Source organism: Balaenoptera ricei, chromosome 15, assembly GCF_028023285.1.
Source record: "Balaenoptera ricei isolate mBalRic1 chromosome 15, mBalRic1.hap2, whole genome shotgun sequence".
NCBI lineage: Eukaryota > Metazoa > Chordata > Mammalia > Artiodactyla > Balaenopteridae > Balaenoptera > Balaenoptera ricei.
Genome location: NC_082653.1, coordinates 79,015,279 through 79,035,681, shown reverse-complemented (window position 1 = coordinate 79,035,681; position 20,403 = coordinate 79,015,279). Strand labels below are relative to the sequence as shown.

The 20,403-nt window shown below is 41.6% G+C and overlaps 1 protein-coding gene and 1 non-coding gene across 3 annotated transcripts in view; both read right to left on the bottom strand.

Moving 5' to 3' along the window:
* Positions 1-20,403, bottom strand: part of LOC132348915 (general transcription factor II-I repeat domain-containing protein 2) — a 54,473-nt gene that overhangs the window by 30,812 nt on the left and 3,258 nt on the right. For both annotated transcript variants that reach the window (XM_059896893.1, XM_059896894.1), the window contains exons 2-3: positions 15,154-15,257; positions 6,658-6,796 (exon numbers count right to left, since the gene is read on the bottom strand). In XM_059896893.1, the coding sequence (XP_059752876.1) occupies positions 6,658-6,796; positions 15,154-15,252 (238 nt within the window). In that variant the 5' untranslated portion in view covers positions 15,253-15,257. The remainder of the gene's footprint in view (positions 1-6,657; positions 6,797-15,153; positions 15,258-20,403) is intronic.
* Positions 11,919-11,991, bottom strand: TRNAE-UUC (transfer RNA glutamic acid (anticodon UUC)). Its single transcript has one exon. It is a non-coding gene; the product is annotated as a tRNA-Glu (tRNA).

The window sequence follows — 20,403 nt, the reverse complement described above, 5'->3', positions numbered from 1 at the left end:
AATTCTTGCTTCATCTCCAAACTGTGCAAGCACAGGGTGAGGCTTTAAGGAAAAGCAACATCTGGAAGGTAAATTGCTGAGCAGAGGTTTAAACAGCTGTGTGGTGCTAGAAAGACAGGGTTTGGTATTCAAGATCCACCGAGTTCGAGAAGCTTGTTTAACACCATGTGAAACTAAGGGGCACAGCTTAGGAGGAGGGGCCGCCTTCTGAGACTAAGAAGGATGCTCTAGGGCCAAGGGCAACTCATCCACATGGGGGCAGGGTGACCTGCCAGTAACTTAACTGCCTGCCAGAACAAAATGCAATTTTACTTAGCAGATTTTTACAACATATCATGCATAATACGCAGTATAAAATTTAAAATTAGTATGAATGTGAAGAAGCAGGAAAATGTGACCCATGGCCAAGACAGGAAAAAAAAATCTATAGACGTAGAACCATAAATGACCCAGATGTTGAAATTACCAGATAAGGACTAAAACAACTGCTATAAGTACATGAAAGACTTTTTATAGGGGTGGTGAACACAACAAATGAATATAAGGGAAATTGCAAAAGAGAAATGAAAATGCTAACCAGAAAAGGAAGAAAGAAAATGGAATTTTAGAAATGGAAAATAATCAGAAATGAAAATTTCACCAGATGGACTTAACAGCACCCTGGATATGGCAGAAGGAAGAATCAGTGTCCTCAAAGAAATGCCAATAGAAACTATCCAATCTGAAACTTGAATACAAAAAGAAAAAGGGGGGGGGGGAGGAACAGAGCCTTAATGACTTGTGAGACAATAAATAGCAGATTTCTGGACTTCCCTGGTGATGCAGTGGTTAAGAATCCACCTGCCAGACTTCCCTGATGGCACAGTGGTTAAGAATCTGCCTGCCAATGCAGGGGACACGGGTTCAGTCCCTGGTCCTGGAAGATCCCACGTGCCGCAGAGCAACTAAGCCCATGCGCCACAACTACTGAGCCTGTGCTCTAAAGCCCACGAGCCACAACCACTGAAACCCGCGCACCCTAGAGCCCACGTGCTGCAACTACTGAAGCCCGTGCGCCTAGAGCCCGTGCTCCACGACAAGAGAAGCCACCACAATGAGAAGCCCGTGCACCGCAACTAGAGAAAGCCCACGTGCAGCAACGAAGACCCAATGCAGCCAAAGATAATTTAAAAAAAAAAAGACATTAAATAGCATATTTTCTTCTCTGTGTAAATTAAGAAGAGAATCAGAATAAATATTTGAAGAGATATGAATGGCCAAAAATGTCCAACATTGATGAAGACGTCAACATGCAGATTCAGTAAGCTCCACAGACCAAGTAGGGTAAAAACAAAGAAGGCTATAAATAGGCATTTCATGGCCAAACTGCTGAAGACCAAAGATGAGACAGAGCTAGGGAAAAAGATACATTACCTTCAGGGGAACAAAAATAAGAATTCTAACCTGACTTTGTTATCTAAAACAGTGGCAACCAGGAGGAAATGGAATGAAACTTTTAAACGGCTGGAGGAAGAGAATTCCCTGGCGGTCCAGTGGTTAGGACTCCATGCTTTCACTGCTAAAGGCGCAGGTTCAATCCGTAGTCGGGGAACTAAGATCCCGCAAGCCACGCGATGCGGCCAAAAGAGAAAAAAAAAGGGCTGGAGGAAAAAAATTGTCAAGCCAGATTCCATATCGAGTAAAAACAGTCTTCAAAAAACAATAAGGACCTACTGTATGGCACAGGGAACTATATTCAATACCTTGTAATAACCCATAATGGAAAAGAATCTGAAAAAGAATATATAAATATATGTATAACTGAATCACTTTGCTGTACACCTGAAACTAACATAACATTGTAAATCAACTATACTTCAAAAAAAAAAAATGATTCAAAAACGAAAGCAAGGAGAATGATGTTGGCAAGATGGCAGACTAGGAGGCAAGGGGCCTTCCTTCCTCCACAGATACACCAAATTAACAATAGACGGACCAGAACACCTCTGTGAGAACTCTGCAGACCAGCTGAGAAGCTATGGCACCCCAGCCATTGTAAAACCAAGAAGAGATTTCAGCACAGGGGTAGGAAGGTTCGCAGCATTTGCCGTGCCTATTCATGCTTCTCCCTCTATGTGGCATAGTGCAGAGCAGCTGCGAAGGAACCCCCAGACTGGGGCTCCTCCCTTGAGGTGGAAACAAAAGAGTGGACTGTGTGTCCAACATTCTGGCTTGTCTGGGGGTTACTGGAGGAACTGATTTATATCTTGCCTGACTCAGAGCACCGACTTAACTCAGAGCTGCAGTTCTATGGGAAGACACCAGGGGGCGAAAGAGATTCAAAAAGGTTTGAGAGGTTCTAGAACAGCCAGCAGGGCTGATGGGTGGTCTTCCCCGCACGGAGCCAGTAAGCAAAGACTGGGAGAGGTGATTGTCTTTTCAAATGCCTAAATCCCAGGAAAAAAAAAAAAAAATTACAAGGCATACAGAGAAGCAGGAAAACAAGGCCCACTCAAAGGAACAAAATAAAACTCCAGACACCAATTCTAAAGAAATGTAGATCTATGAACTACCTGACAAAGAATTTAAAATAAAGATCCTCAATGCACTAAAAGAGAGTATAGAAAGACAACTAAATGATACATGAACAAAATGAGAGTACTGACAAAGAGGAACTATAAAAAAAACCAAACGGCAATTCTGGGGCTGAAAAATACGATAACTGAACTGAAAAATTCATTAGAGGTGTTTGAGGGCAGACTTAATCTCGTTCCATGCTATAACATGGATGAAACTTCAGGATGTACACCAAAAGTGAAATAAGCCAGGCGTAATAGTGTAAATACTCTATGATTCCACTTAGATGAGGTATGTAAAATAGTCACATTCATAGAAACAAAGGAGAATGGTGGTTATCAGGGGCCAAGGTAGTGGGGGAAAGGGAATTGTTTATTTAGTGGATATAGAGCTTCAGATCTGCAAGATGAAAGAGTTCTGGAGATCTGTTTCACAACAATGTGAATATACTCAACACTACTGAACTACCATACCCATAAATATGGTTTAATGGTAAATTTTATGTTTTTTTTTAAACCACACACACACACACACACACACAAATGAAGGCAAGGTAAATACATTTTCAGAGGGGGTTTCTTACTATTAGACCCACACTAAAAGAAATGCTAAAGAAAGTTCTTCAGGCTGAAGGGAAATAATTCCAGATGGAAATCCAGAGCTACAAGAAGGAAAAAAGGGTATTAGAAGTGGTACATATGTAGGTAAATAAAAAGATTATTTTAAAAAATTTTGGAAAGTGATTGCTTAAAACAAACATCATAAGGTGCTGCAGGATTTATAACATATTAGGGCTAAACAGAAACAGAATTATACTGTTTAAGGTTCTTACATTGTAGGTGTAGTAGAAAAATAGTAATTTTAGGTTCACTGTGACAAATTAGGAGGGCATATTGTAATCCCAAGAATAACAACAGCAACAAAAAAACCTAAAAGAGCTAAAATGTCAATAGAGTAGATAAAATATAATACAAAAAAATTTCTCGATCTAAAATAACACAGGGGGTTTCCCTGGTGATGCAGTGGTTAAGAATCCCCCTGCCAGTGCAGGAGACACGGGTTTGATCCCTGGTCTGGGAAGATCCCACGTGCCACAGAGCAACTAAGCCCATGTGCCACAACTACTGAGCCTGTGCTCTAGAGCCCGCGAGACACAGCTACTGAGTCCACATGCCACAACTACTGAAGCCCACGTGCCTAGAGCTCGTGCTCTGCAACAAAAGAAGCCACCGCAATGAGAAGCCTGCGCACCACAATGAAGAGTAGCAGGCGTGCAGCAACGAGGACCCAATGCAGCCAAAATAAATAAGTTAAAAAAATAAATAAGAAATAAAATAAAATAATGCAGGAAAGTAGTCCCAACGGAACAAAGAACATATGAGATGAATAGAAAAGAAACAGCAACATAGAAGCCTTAAACTAAACCATATAAATAATGACGTTAAATGTAAATGGATGAAACAATCCAAGTAAGAGTCAGATTTTCAGACTGGTTTTTACAAAAAAGACCTAACTGCACGTTTACAAGAGACATAGTTTAAATATAAAGTACAGAGAGCTGAAAGTAAATGAATAGGAAAAGATATGCTATGCAAATATTAGTCATAAGAAAGCTGGTGAGGCTATATTAATACAAGACAAGGGAGACTTCAAGATCAGGAGGATAAATGAAACAAAGAGGAATGTTTTGTGAGGAAAACAAGGGTCAATTCAGCAGGAAAACATTACAATCCTAAATTTATATCTGATAACATTCATATCCATATCTTCAACATGTGTGAAGCAAAATGTACTAACCAAAAGGAAGAACAAATATACAATATAGCTGGCTATTTTAACACTCCTCTATCAATAATGGATAAAATAATAAGTGAAAATTGGAAATGATACAGATGAACTGAATAACATTTAACAACTTGGCCTAATTGGTCTGTTAACTGCAGAATCTAAATTCTTTCCAAGTGTACATGGAATATTCACCAACATAAATGATGTGCTAAGTGATAAATTAGGTCTTGATAAACTCAAAAGGATTAAAATCATACAGAGTGGGACTTCCCCAGTGGTGCAGTGGTTAAGAATCCGCCTTCCAATGCAGGGGACGCAGGTTTGATCCCTGGTCAGGGAACTAGATCCCACATGCATGCCGCAACTAACAGTTCGCGTGCCACAACTAAGGAGCCGGCGAGCCGCAACTAAGGAGCCTGCCTGCCGCAACTAAGACCCGGTGCAACCAACATGAATAAATAAAATAAATTAAAAAAAAAATCATACAGAGTATGTTTTTGGACCACAATGGGATTTAACTAGAATCAATAACCCCCAAATTTCCAAATATTAGGAAATTAAGCAACATGCTTCTCAGTAACCATGGGTCAAAAAGAAATTACTAGGGTTCTTAGAAAATACTTTGAACAAAATCATAATAAAACACAACATATCAAAGTCTGAGGATTACAGCTAAAGCAGAACCTAAAGGAAACATTATAACTTTAAATATTTTTTTTAAAACTCAGTGACCTAAGCTACCAAATCAAGAAGCTAGAAAAGAAAAGCAATTAAATTCAATTAAATAAGGAAATAATAAAGAGCAGAAATAAATGACAAAGAAAACAAAGAAACAATAGACAAAATCACAAAGCCAAAAGTTGCCTCACTGGAAATTTAATTAAAAGAGATGAATGCCTTACAAGATTTATCAAGGAAAAAAGAGAGAAATCATATTCAGAGAAATATGAATAGTCTTATATATGAAAAATTAGCATGCAACTGTGAAAATTTTTTAAAAATCTGTGATTCAATTTCAACGATTAGAAATCCAGTTGGCAGCTGACATTGATCTGAGCATACCCTTCTTGTTCATCAATTACATACTCACCATCTTATTGAAAGATTGCTTCATTTTTTTAATCTTCTTGATAGTAGAGACCCTAAGTTTGGTCTTAAAAGTCAATCCGAATTCAATCATCCTCTCTCCCATATATATATATATATATATGTGTATATATATATATATATATATATATATATATATATATATATATATATATATATATATGATCTTCTATAGATATAGGTTTGTTTTGTTGTAAAATGGTATACAGTTGGCCCTTGAACAACATGAGGGTTAGGGGTGCTGGTGAAAATCTGTGTATAATTTAGTGTTGGCCTTCAGTATCCATGTTTCCTCCGTATCCACGGTTCCTCATTTGTGTATTCAACTAACCACAGATGTTGTAGTACTGTAGTATTTACTATTGAAAAAAATCCAAATATATATGGACCTGTGCAGTTCAAACCCATGTTGTTCAAGGGTCAACTGTATACATATAGAGAGAGGATATATACATCCTTTGCCAACCCTTGGAGACATCTATATATCTATACCCATATCCCCCTACACACACACACACACACACACACACACACACACACACACACACAAATATACCCTCTGATAAACTTTTTTTTTTTTCCCTTTCTTGGTTCCAGGGAATACAAAATTGCTAATTCAATACCTGGCAGATGACCTACAGTGGTAGAGATAATCATTATACAGCATGTAGGTTTTAACACACTAGACTAGTTTAGCTCACAGATGACCACATATGCTCACTAATGCACTAGACTAGTTTAGCTCACAGATGACCACAGATGCTCACTAATGCTCCTTGTAACACATATTGGCACACTGAAGGCTCTGAAAGTCCCACAGTAAAAAAAAAAAAAAAAAAAGACAAAGGAGTATAATGGTTATTAACTGAAAGAAAAACTGAATAGGCCTTGAAGGAGTTTTTCCCTTTCCTTTGGGAAGGAGTAAAATAAGAGTATTTTTTTTCAATTTGGTTTCATTTTAGGAATGAAAGACAGTTTCATCTATGTTCTTCAAATGTATTCTACACAACCAGGGCCCTGCTGAGGATACAGTGTAAAATACATTGACCATGTTTCTTGGACTCAGTGTTTTGCTAAGTCAAAGGGATGTGTCAGAACCATTTTTAGGATAATGCTTATGATATCTTAGAAGAAAACAATACATAAGTCTTGCCTGCCAATATTCTAAGATTTACGAATACAAAGGATAAAATTGTTAACACCTACAGTATTTTGCAAAATCCTTCTGCAAATCCGTTCTGGCATTGATAAAAGCACATCCTTTCTCTGTTCCAACGACAAACACATCTGCTTCATACATTGCAATGCAGGCCACTTCCGCCTTGGACTTGGCCAGTTCTTTACACTGAAATGGAAAAAAAAGAATGAAATGTTATCTACAGGGGCAGATCTGGATTTTTGTGGGGCCTGAGAGGTCTGCCTTAAGAAAAAAAATACAAAATTAGGTACAAAACAAATATTTCTTTAGAATGAGAAAAACCACCAAGAAAAAAAACAAAACAAATTTTATCAAGCAAATACCATTAACATCATAAAACCACAAGAAGAAGATTTTTATTCAGTACCTGTGATGATGCTTGTGATTTATAATAAGAAATGTATATTTGGTTTTCTTCCACTGTTTCTGACACAAAGCTCCTAAAACCCTTGGAATTTTCTAAGAGCGAGATAAAGGTGTCTTTTGCTTTGTTAATGAGGTGACTTTGGGACCAGCCTAAGGATGGGGGCTGGCTGCCGGAAAACCAACCAGGTGATTAGAAGGTGGGAACTTCCCCCTGACCTCTGGGGAGGGGAGAGGGGCTGGAGATTGAATCAATGGCCAGTGGTTTAATCCATCGTCCCTAGGTAATGAAGCCTCGAGGAAAACCCAAAAAGACAAAAGGATTGATGAACAAGTGGATATTTAGGGAGAGTGGTGCACCTGGAGAGGGCATGGAAGCTCTGTTCCCCTTTCCCCACACCTTGCCTTGTGCATCTCTCCCATCTTGCTGTCCTTGAGTTATACATATCCTTTTATAACAAACCGGTAATCTAGTAAATCAAATGTTTCTCTGAGTTCTGTGAGCAGCTCTAGCAAATTAATCGAACCCGAGGAGGGGGACGTGGGACCCTCCAATCTATAGTGGGTTGGTCAGAAGCACAGGTGACGATGCGGGCTTGCCAATGGCATCTGAAGTTGGGGGAGGGGTAGGGAAGACAGTCTTGTAGGATTGAGCCCTTAACCTGTGGAATCTGATGCTCTCTCTAGGTAAATAATGTCAGGATTGAGGTGAATGGTAGGACACCCAGCTGGTGTCTAAGATTTGCTTGTTAGTGTGGGGAAAAACACCCATGTTGGAACTGAGTACAGAATCTTGACCGCCTGACACCTGACACGCCTGTCTCATGTGCCTTTTTTCCCTACGTCTTTGGCTGCAGACTCTTTGCCTCTTCCTGTGACAACAATTTCATAATATCATTTTCTATGGAGAGAATAGAGATAATTTAATATTTCCTCCAACGTGATTGATTACCTTTTTATTATTGATGATAAGGATGAATGAAACATGAAAATTCATACCACAGACACACTTGCTGTTCTTCGTGGTGCTACAGGTTGATCCCCTACAGACAAGAATTCTGATAAATTCTACTTCGTGTAGTTCCTTTCAACAATTTAAAAGAATGTTTGGTGTATTTATAACTGAATATGCTACATTACTGAGTATCTTCCTCACCAGAGGGAACTTCTGTTTTGACAACGCATCGATGAAAAACAAATCCTCTGTTGACAATTACACCCATTTAATGACTGGAAGAATTTCCCACAGACTAGCTTCTGGCTCTGTACATTTAAAACCTTGTTTCTCCTCTACTACCCACATACTTTTGGAGTTGGGAACATGTTCACACCACAATATGACCTCGCGTCTTGTCCCTTGATGTCGAGTTACCAGAAGAGTTGACAGTCAACCATCGGATTATTCCTGGAAACCATTCCTATACCAGGACATCTAGCAATAATTTACCCAGACACAGAAATAACATCAAGCCACATAATACTTACCACTAAACTAAAACTAAATGTAATCTCCAACCCAGTTTCCCCTTCTTGAGACCCCCAAAATGCCCATCTCCACTCAAACATCACCTGACACAGTGGATCATGGGGGGCAGAATAATGGCCCCTAAAGATGTCCACGTCCTAATCCCCAGAGCCTGTTATGTTACCTTACAGGCAAAAGGGACTTTGCAGATGTGATTACAGTTAGGATCTTTTTTTTTTTTTTTTTAATAAATTTATTTATTTTATTTTATTTATTTTTGGCTGTGTTGGGTCTTCGTTGCTGCGTGCAGACTTCCTCTAGTTGCGGCGAGCGGGGGCTACCCTTCATCACAGTGCGCAGGCTTCTCGTTGCGGTGGCTTCTCTTGTTGCCGAGCACGGGCTCTAGGCATGCGGGCTTCAGTAGTTGTGGCACATGGGCTCAGTAGTTGTGGCTCGCAGGCTCTAGAGCGCAGACTCAGTAGTTGTGGCACACGGGCTTAGTTGCTCCACGGCATGTGGGATCTTCCCGGACCAGGGCTCGAACCCGTGTCCCCTGCATTGGCAGGCGGATTGTTAACCACTGCACCACAAGGGAAGCCCAACAGTTAGGATCTTGAGATGAGATTATCTTTTTTTTTTTTTAAATGAAAGTTGTTTTTTAATTTTATTTATTTATTTATTTATTTTTGGCTGCGTTGGGTCTTCGTTGCTGTGCGCGGGCTACTCTTCGTTGCCGTGAGTGGGCTTCTCATTGCAGTGGCTTCTCTTGTTGTGGAGCGTGGGCTCTAGGCACGTGGGCTTCAGTAGTTGTGGCACGCGGGCTCAGTAGTTGTGGCTCGCGGGCTCTAGAGTGCAGGCTCAGTAGTTGTGGCGCACGGGCTTAGTGGCTCCGTGGCATGTGGGATCTTCCCGGACCAGGGCTCAAACACGTGTCCCCTGCATTGGCAGGCGGATTCTTAACCACTGCGCCACCAGGGAAGCCCAAGATGAGATTATCTTGATTATCTGGGTGGGGCCACAGGGGTCCCTTAATGAAACCACAAGGATCCTAGTATAAAAAGAAGGAGGCAGAAGGGAATGACAAGGGAATCCAAGGGCACATTGGTGCCCTTGCTGGAAGGAACCACAAGTCAAGGAATTGCAGCCCAAGGAGCTGGAAAGGGCAAGGCACAGTTTCTCCCTGGGAGCCTCCAGAAGGAATACAGCCTGTTGACACCGTGATTTTAGCTCTGTAAAACCCACTTTCTGCCTTCTGAACTACAGAACAGTTGTCAGATAAATGTGTGATGTTTAAAGCCTCTAAGTTTGTGTAATTTGTTATTGCAGCAAGAGGAAGTTAACACAGGGCTTGTGACAGAAAGAGGAAGGCAGAATAGGAGACAGCAACCTTAACTGATGTGGTTAAAAGATCTCACTTTAGCAAAGTTTACAAAAACATATGTGCATGTGTTGCTAGGATCCCGCAAGGCCATGGAAGTGGCCAGTGCAAGGGAGGTGCCCAGAAGCTTTTAAGCTCCATTAACTTCACGGCAAATCTATCTCTGTGTCAAATGAACCAAAAATTCAGCCCTTTATCTAAAGTACAGAATCTGGTATTAGGTGAAGTTATCAATCTTTAGTCTTACTTAGGTCATCAGTGGTAGAAAATATCTTTTTAGAAGCATTTTTTTCTCATTATGATATATGCTGTTACAAAAATTTCAGCAGATACAGAAAAGTACACAAAAAAAGAAATCACCTCTAATTCCATTACCCAAAAATTACCCACTATTCACATTTTAAAATATGCACACACAATTTTAAAAAACAAAATCAGAAACATACTACTGTATATAGGTTGGCATTCTGCTTTATTCACTTTTCATTATTTCTGAGCATTTATAATCCTGAAAAACGTGAGTTTTGAATGAATATATAATATTCTATCCTATGTATATGCCATAGTTTAACCATAGCATTACAGAAGTTATTTTCCTATTACAAATAACACTACAATAAACATCCGAGTTGTATGTCAATTATACCTCAAAAAAAAAAAAAAAAAAAAAAGAATTCCAAGGATGTAAACATTTCCGTACACGTTTATTTCCATGGGCTGGAATCATGTCAGTGGCACACCTGACTCAAAGGGTATAAATTCTTTTAAGCTTCTTGAAACATTACAAATAGCATTTCAGAGGGGCTCACACTCCCACCAGCCCTGTGAGAAAGGCCACATCACCTGACCATGACGAGTACCAAGAATCATTGTTTGTGGGCTGGCCTTAGTGACCTGATTCCCAAGAACAGGACTTGGAGAAGAAAAGAAATAGTAACTTGACAATGGAGAAACGTGGCCGACACTACTTACATTAGAGTCCTCCCGAGAAACAGAACCAACAGGAGATTTTATATATATAAATGCAATCACAATGTTAAATAATTATGTATAATATACACATATATATAACACTGAGATTACATGTGTACATATAGTGAGATTTATCATAAGGAATTGGCTCTCGTGATAACAGAAGCTAAGTCCCACCATCTTCAAGTTGGAGACCCAGGAAAGCCAGTGGTGTTGTTCAAAGGCCTGAGGGCTGGGGACCCCTGATGTAGATTCCAGCCCGAGTCTGAAGGCCTGAGAACCAGGAGTGCGAGGGCCGGGGAAGATGGACGTCCCGGCTCACGCAGTCAGGTGGAGAGCAAACTCAGCCTCCTTCGGTCTTTCTGTTCTATTCAGGCCCTCAATGGATTGGCTGATGCCCATCCACGCTGGGGAGGGCCACCTGCTTTCCACAGCTCACCAATTCAAACGCTAATCTTTTCCCCAAACACCCTCACAGACACACCCAGAAATGTTCTTCAACCAGCAAGTTGACGCACAAAATGAACCATCACGCCACCCTGACCCAGTGATCCAGGTGAGCCCCACCAGTGACACGTTGATGCCAAGCACCCCTGAGGCGATGTGACGAGAAGATGAGGCATCTCACCTCTCCGGTCTTCTTTCCAAAACTCCATAACCCTGGTCTAAACAGGAGGGCTACATCAGAGAAACCCAAACGGAAGGAGATTTGATAAAATACCTGACCGGAACTCTGCAGAACTGTCCAAGTCATCAAAAATAAGAGGAGATTGAGAAACTGTCACAGATCAGAGGAGCCTAACGGGACATGATGACTAAACGCCATGTGGGATCACAGGGTGGAGCCTGGAGCAGAAAAAGGGCATCAGTGGACAAGCTGATGAAATTTGAGTGAAGTCTGGAGTTGGTTGATAGTGATGTACGGTATTGATCTATTAGTTTCGGCAAATGTCCCATAGTTACATATAACGTACCACAGTTATGTAAGTTATGGGTGAGGAGTATGTGGGGACTCTGTATGATCTTTACAGCTTTTCTTTTATTTATTTATTTATGTTTTTGGCCAGGCCACGCGGCTTGTGGGACTTTAGTTCCCCAACCAGGGATCGAACCCGGGCCCCCTGCAGTGAAAGTGCAGAGTCCTAACCACTGGACCACCAGGGAATTCTCCAGCTTTTCTGTAAATAGTAAAAGTATTCCTAAATACGATAACATTTTATTAAAAAACACACACACACACACATCTCGGTTTCTGAAGGCTTGAGGAAGGGGTGAGTGAGAATAACGGTTTAATGAGTGCAGAGTTTCAGTTTAAGAAGATGAAAAAGTTCTGGAGATGGGCAGTGGTGAGGGTCACACAACAGTGTGAATGTACTTAATGCCACTGAACTGTACACTTAAAAATGGTGAAGATGGGGGGCTTCCCTGGTGGCGCAGTGGTTGAGAATCCGCCTGCCAATGCAGGGGACACGGGTTCGAGCCCTGGTCTGGGAAGATCCCACATGCCGCGGAGCAACTAGGCCCGTGAGCCACAATTACTGAGCCTGCGCGTCTGGAGCCTGTGCTCCGCAACAAGAGAGGCCGCAATAGTGAGAGGCCCGCGCACCGCGATGAAGAGTGACCCCCACTTGCCGCAACTAGAGAAAGCCCTCGCACAGAAACGAAGACACAACACAGCCATAAATAAATAAAATAAAAAAAAAATGGTGAAGATGGTAAATTTTACGCCATGTATATATATATATCCTACCACACACACACAAAATGTGATTTTCTCAAGAAAATGTCATAGCTCACATCCAATCCGTCGGTAAGTCCTAGCAACTCTACCTTCATCAGATCTTTGTGGTCCCATCGCTTCTTATCTCTGCCACTCCCACCCTAGTCCAGGCCACCAAAACCTCCCACGTGAACCACGGCCTGCAAACTGGTCTCCTTGCTTCCACTCGTGTTCCATGGTCATCGACTGTTTGCACAAGCACCCCCCGCCACTGCCATCACTCCTTTGCTCAAAACCTTCCAATGCCTTCCCACTACCTGAGGGAAAAAGTCCCAGTCTTGATATGATCTGGTTACTAGCTGCCTTTTTTTTTTTGGCTGTACCGTGTGACATGCGGGATTTTAGTTCCCCTGACCAGGGACTGAGCCCGTGACCCCTGGCATTGGGAGCACGGAGTCTTAACCACTGGACTGCAAGGGAAGTCGCAGCCTCTTGTACTTGACCTCTGGCCACATCTTCTTTCCTCACTCTGCTCCAGTGTTACTGGACTTCTTGATATTCCTTGAAAACACCAAACTTGTTCCTGCCAAGGGGCCTTTGCACAAGCTGTTCTTGGTGCTTTGAACACTCTGCCCCCAGATACTGGCCTGACTCACTTCCTCACTTCATCTATGTCTTTGCATAAAGGGCAACTGCCCAGAGAATTTCTCCCAGACCACCCCCCTTAACCTTCTGTTCTCTCCCCTAAACCTCTGTTTTCTGACCCTTGTTTTATTAACTATTTTTTAAAAAAATATTTATTTATTTACTTGGCTGTGCCAGGTCTTAGTTGCGGCATGTGGGATCTTTAGTTGCGGCATGTGTGTGGGATCTAATTCCCTGACCAGGGATCGAACCCAGGCCCCCTGCATTGGGAATGCGGAGTCTTAGCCACTGGACCACCAGGGAAGTCCCCCTGACCCTCATTTTAAAATAATATTATATGTATTATATTTACTGATACAAATACACACACACACAGAGTTTGTTTATTGTCTGTCTCCCCAAATAGAACATGAAATCTATGTGAGGGGGACCTTATCTGTCTTCTCAAGTCTTCTGGCCCCAGCACCTAGAAGACCTTGACATATAGGAGCTGCTTCATCAATATTTATCAAAAGAAGGAATGTGGTCAGTTCTGGGGTAAGATATTTCTAGTTCTCTTCAAATAGATCTGATGCTTTTTAAAAAAATTCATTCCAGGGTTTGTTTGTTTTTTTTAACATTTTTATTTACCCTCAGATAATCTAGGATAATCTCCCATCTCAAGATCCTTAGCTTAGTCACATCTGTAAACTTCCTTTTGCCAAATAAGGTAACGTTCAAAGGCTCTGGGGATGAGGACAGGACATCTTTGGGGGCCGTTATTCAGTTTACTATAAATTGCTTTAAAATTTTCTCTTTATAGTTGGTTTTCTACAGTTTAAATATGATGGGTCTAGGTAGGCATGTGTGCATGTGAGTGAGTTACCTGTGTGTTTGGTATTTTGCCAACTGACCCAATAATGTTCTTTATAGAAAAAGTAAATCTCTCTCTAGATTTTTTTCTGGTCCAGGATCCAATCCAGGGTCGCACTTTCTATTGGCTGTCCTGTCTCTCCAGTCTCCTTCCATCTGGAACAGACAGATCTCCATCTTTGTCTTGCGTGAGACTGACATTTATGGAAGTCCAGCCCAGTTATTTTGTAGGATGTCCCTAAATCTGGGTTTGTCCTATGTGTCCTCCTTAGAGGCAGGAATGCCACGGACGCGGTACTGCTCCTCCTCAGTGCCCCCTACCAGGCAGCTCGGGAGGTCCCTCCGTCCCATTACTGCGGATGTTCCCCTTGGTCACTTGATTAAGGGGGTGGCTGTCAGGTTTCTCTACTTTTATAAAGTTACTGATGTTCCCTTCTTTCATCAATACGTATCTTGTGATCAGATGCTTTGAGGTTATGTAAATCTCCCCTCAAATTTTCACCCACAAGGTAAATTTTACACTTTGGATGTAAATAGATGCATATCAATGGATTATTAATTTTTTTAAAAATTTATTTTATTTATTTATTTTTGGCTGCATGGGGTCTTCGTTGCGGTGTGCGGGCTTCTCATTGCGGTGGCTTCTCTTGTTGCGGAGCACGGGCTCTAGGTGCGTGGGCTTCAGTAGCTGTGGTGCACGGGCTTAGTTGCTCCGTGGCATGTGGGATCCTCCTGCACCAGGGCTTGAACCCATGTCCCCTGCATTGGCAGGTGGATTCTCAACCACTGCACCACCAGGGAAGCCCCTGGATTATTAATTTACCTTTGACTTTAAACAAAAAGTATTCTCAAACAAGGTAACGGAGGTACCTTCATTAAATTTTCAGATCTAGAGAGATTACATTTATACAATTCCATCCATAATGTAAGAAAAAAATTTCTTAATTATCTGACAAGCCCATCATCCCCTATAAAAAAGGATATGTGTACACAGATAGGATGTAACACTGAAGCTGAACATCAAAAGTGTCGGTGAAGTGTTTCACCGTTCTGATGTTCGGCAGTGATCCAACCACGTGACATTTTATAGAACTGCAAAGCCATCTCACCATGGACTCAAGGGCAGACACGAGGAACGTCACCACCATCCTGCTCTCCGAGGACTCCTCATTTGTGATGGGCAGGGTGGACATTGCTACTTGGGCCATGATCCCTAGGAAAGAGAAGTATTAGGAAAGTGAGTGGTAGAAATTCAGTGTCCTGCTCAACACGTTTAGAGCTGTGAGGGTCCTCACAGGTGCCTAGTTCAACCCTTCCTTTAAAGTTGAAGAAACCAACACTTAGAGACAGTAAGTGATTTGCCTAAGATCTCTGTAGAGCAATGCTAACTTTCCATAGTGTATTTTCCACTAAACCTAGATATCACCTTCTCATAAAATAAATTCAGGTATTATGCTAGAGAGGCATGTTAACTATTTCCCAGACGAGGAGGAAGGAAGGTAAGGTCCTTTATTGATCCAGTGTTGTTTTGTCAGATTTCAGCATGACCATGCCTGGCACCACATTCTGGTCCACATACACAGGAAAAGGAGAGAAGTGGCTTTGTGTATTACAGATGGGAAGAGAAAATCCCTTCCTTCCTTTCCCTGCTAGGACTTCTGCATGAAAGCTCATTCTAATTTTCCCCAAACTCTAAATCAAGTGAGCATTAAAAAGTTTCTTTGAAAAAGTTTCTCTAACACCATAAAAAGAGTTCTTTGAACTAGAGCATACAATATAAGCACTTGTCATTGTGTCCGGCCCCTGCAATATCTGGCTTAATTATGTTTGTAAGCAAAAGATAAACAGATCAACATAAATATGTATGTGGGAGGAAGCCTAAAGATCTACAGGGGTGAAGTACGGTGGTCCTATAAGGCTATTCAGAAATATTCGCAAACGTTTCTTTCAGAGCCCGTGGTTCGATTCCTTGCCCACTTGAAGGTATGTGGCCGCGTGCCTTGCCTTGGCCGAGGATGTCAGGGAAATGACATCATTTCCACGCAGAGGTTCCTGCCACACTCCTTTCTCTGCAATGGATCTGCCACGTTCCATATGGTTGGGTTCCAGATTGAGGAAACTGTGGATCAGACCCACAGCCAATCACAAGAGACCTCTAGCGCAAGCAAAGACTAAATCCTTGCTCCTTGAATGCACCAAAATCTGGTGGTGTTTTTAACCATCGCCTACCCTAGCCAATCTGGATGGAAATAGCAGGCTGAAAAGGAATTCTAAAAATATAACTACTCATCTGTCTAGATCTTCTGAAGACACTTGAGGATCCTTGAGGATCTCTTAAGTTAGAGCTAAAGTCTTCCTGAGAAAGAAAGAACGTAGACTAGCACGTACAGAGCTATTAGGATGCAAATTGTTTGACTTAAAATTTTTTTATAACTTTCCCTATTATGAAATAGAACATGAGAGTGTGACATCATACCAGGAACATAAATCAACAGGCAAGACCTGGGCATGGACAGGTGAGGAAATATACTTCAATTTGAAGATTTTATTTTATTTATTTATTTTTAAAAATATTTATTTATTTAGGCACGCTGCAAGGCTTGCAGGATCTTAGTTCCCTGACCAGGGATCGAACCCCTGCCCCCTGCAGTGGAAGCGCGGAGTCCTAACCACTGGACCGCCAGAGCAGTCCCAATTTGAAGCTTTTAAATAATTATCTTAATATCAAGCCTTTGACACTCTTCTTGTTATCACACCCATATTTGAGAACAGATAGAAGTTTGTGAATGTTGTTTGTCATAACAAGAAGTCTATTCCCATAGAGCTGGAGTCAGAAAAAGCAGCAAGCAGCACCACCAAGGACACGTGTTAAGTCTTAGAAATTCTTTCCTCTAGCATCTAGATTCCATGATCATCACTTAGTACAGCAGGCCGAAGAAATGGGTATCACAAAGTATGAAACAGCAAAGGCATGCTATTTTTGCCACTTACCAGACTATTCACTTAGATTATGCCCTATCCTGATTCTTTGGGAGCTCAGAATATTTTCATTCATAATTCTTATTTTCCCTTTATTATCCCAGACAGAGAAAAAGGAGCAGATGTATTCTCAGGTTACAAACATGTTGATTTGTCCATGAAAAGCTAGACGCAGGGCAACTTCCTGCCTACTGCTGTTTTCACTTCTCACCTTCAATTGCTGTAGATCTGCTATGTCAATCACATTTAGTGTGTGTTAAGAAATGGGAGGGACACCATACCAACAGCCCGTGGGGATGCCACAGGCGAGGAGAGGTCCTATTTCATTACCAGAACTTTTCAAGAGCATCTAGTACTTTTTGATGGTAAGAACGCTGGAGGGGACTGAGTCCCATCAGGCTTGATGGGGAAGGATGCATTTCGTTTGGGGCTTTCTACTCTCTAGAAACGGCTGTATCTGGATTACAACAGAAATTCACTGAACTGTTCTTTGCCTGTCCCAAGAGGTCATTTCCCTGGATAGTCCTTTTTTAAAAAAAAATATTTATTTATTTATTTGGCTGTGCCAGGTCTTAGTTGCGGCACACGGGATCTTCATTGCCACATGCAGGATCTTTTTTTAGTTGCAGCATGCGGAATCTTTAGTTGTGGCATGTGGGATCTAGCTCCCTGACCAGGGATCGAACCCAGGTCCCCCTGCATTGGGAGCGCAGAGTCTTAGCCACTGGATCACCAGGGAAGTCCTCCCTGGATAGTCCTTAGTCAACGCTGTTCATGGAACAATCCCTGCACTCCTAACCCGGTGGCTGCATCCTCTCCTGCTCCCTTTGCCAGAAAGAAACTGCCATCACACAGTGGCATTAACAGTGAACACCAGAGGACACACCAAGTCAGGCTGGTGATGCAAGCTTACAGGGCATGAGGCATGATGGGCTGGTCCTCACAGAAGCAGGGGCCAGGAAAGCCAGGTTGTGGGTTCCCCAGACCACCAAACTGCTCTGGGACCCCAGTGGGCAGCGGCCCTCAGGTTCCTCCTCTATGACTAAATCAATCACTTACTATGAAGGTTCCTTTCACCTCTGAACTTCTATGGGCCCCCTCGTTTTAAAATCAACGGAACCACATATTACATGAGTCTATGCATATGAAATGTCCAGAATAGGGAAATCTATAGAGACAGAAAGTAGATTAGTGGTTGCTTAGGGCTGGGAGGTGGGGTAGCTAAAGGATACAGGGTTTCTTTTCAGGGTGATGAAAATGTTCTAACATTGACTGTGGTGATGACTGCCCACACCATGCATATATTAAAAACCACTGAATTGGGGGCTTCCCTGGTGGTGCAGTGGTTAAGAATCCGCCTGCCAATGCAGGGGACACGGGTTCGAGCCCTAGTCCGGGAAGATCCCACATGCCGCGGAGCAACTAAGCCCGTGCGCCACAACTACTGACCCTGCACTCTAAAGCCCGCGAGCCACAACTACTGAAGCCCTCGCACGTAGAGCCCGTGCTCCGCAACAAGAGAAGCCACTGCAATGAGAAGCCCGTGCACCGCAACGAAGAGTAGCCCCCATGCGCAGCAACAGAGACCCAACTCAGCCAAAAATAAATAAATAAATAAATTTATTAAAAAAAAAAAAGAATTCTGATTAAATTACTTCATGTTAAAAGGTCCAACTTGAAATAATTTTTATTTATACAAAATACATCTATTGGCGAAGCTAGAGTTTCACTCCAATTTCTTTTCTTTATCTTTACGTGTCAGCTGCATTACTTATTGAAATATTAAAATAATTTTCCCATTGGAAGTTACAGAAATCTCACAAAGATTTTTAAATAAGCTTTGAAATATAGTGAACCTGTGTTCAATTTTTATCTAAAATAAAGCAAATATTTGTTTTAAAAAAGGACTCACGTGGGTAAATTTGCAGTGTTCTAAAGATAAACCTGGAACCAAGCTCTTTAATACCTTACTGTTTTTTAAAACTGTGATGAAGAAATATATTCTTGACCATTATCTTTCAGAGTTAACGAATTCAAACACTGTTAAAAAAAAAAAAAAGACTATGTCTCATTCAGCGGAGTCGAGTCTTACAATGGAAGTAGGTACACCAAAAGGCAAATTCAAGCATGGTCAACATTATCCGAGGAAGCAGTACATATCTTTCCCAGAGAGAACATTTTTCTTCCATGATTTCTTTCATTGTTTAGTGGAGAGGCTTTTCCAGCTCTTTATCAGCAGATGCAACTTTGCCGACACCACGCATTTTTTCAGGTAAGTAGTTCTGAAATCTGTCAACCACCCCTAGCGGGCTCTGTGTTGTCTATCACAAGTCCATCCCCTCTTTGGTGGTGGTTTCCCTTTTCTCTTAGAATTTTGCCATCGATAGATATGTCTTTAGATTTCACGTCGTCTAGCCATAACTTTAATACTTTGCAGTCTCTCTAAAGCCTTATCACATACTTGGCTGGTCACCTAGCAGCTACTGGAACCCTCAAAGCCACAGTATGGTGACTCTCATATTGATGACATGAATAGTGGATTCATCGTGACCTCTCTGTGACCTCTTGCTAAATCGTGCGGAGCCAGTTTTCCCTGCAGTGTTGACATGGGTCATTGTTTCTTCCATTAATCATCCAGTGATGTAGTGTAGGGGCCATGATGTATGAAAAATACGCATTTTTAAACAGTAGAACCAGACACAGTGTTGTGAGATGCTCACACTGAGAGCCACGGGAGATCTGAGCCCACTTAAGGGACTGGCGTATTCCAGGCTCTTATGCTTGCACCTAATCCGTAATTACACCACAGTAATCTCCGAGAGGACGGTGATGCCAAAACTTTAACAGAGAATAAAATAACAGGCGGAATGAAACTAGGTGGAACTCAAAAAAGCTATTACCGGTTGGAGTCAACTGTGCTACTGGCAATACTTTTAAAAATGTATGTTTCGTAATTATTGCTTTGTTTGCACCCTTTACTTAACAGCAAATGGAGGCAGGAACTTTGTCTTTTACATTTTATGATTTAGAACACACCATGTGTCAACAGCACATCCAAACTAATGAACCATGGTTATAAGCTAATCATGTGGTTTCCCACCTCGAGGACATTTCCCTGAGAAACAAAATCGTTGCATTCTAATAGTTAAAAATCCTTGACAATGAGACCTTGTACCAGAGTTCAAACCCCCAAAGCCTGTATGGTGATTAACTTCTCTGCTGAAATCTAAAGCACCAGCTATGTTCATTTAGATCACAGATTTTATATAGTGCTTAACTTTTTGCTTTTTTAAAACTGGAGATGTAAACTGAAACAACTCTCAAATCTCACAGTTTTCCCAGCAAACTTTGAGAACTTTCTCTCCTTTTCAATGTTATAT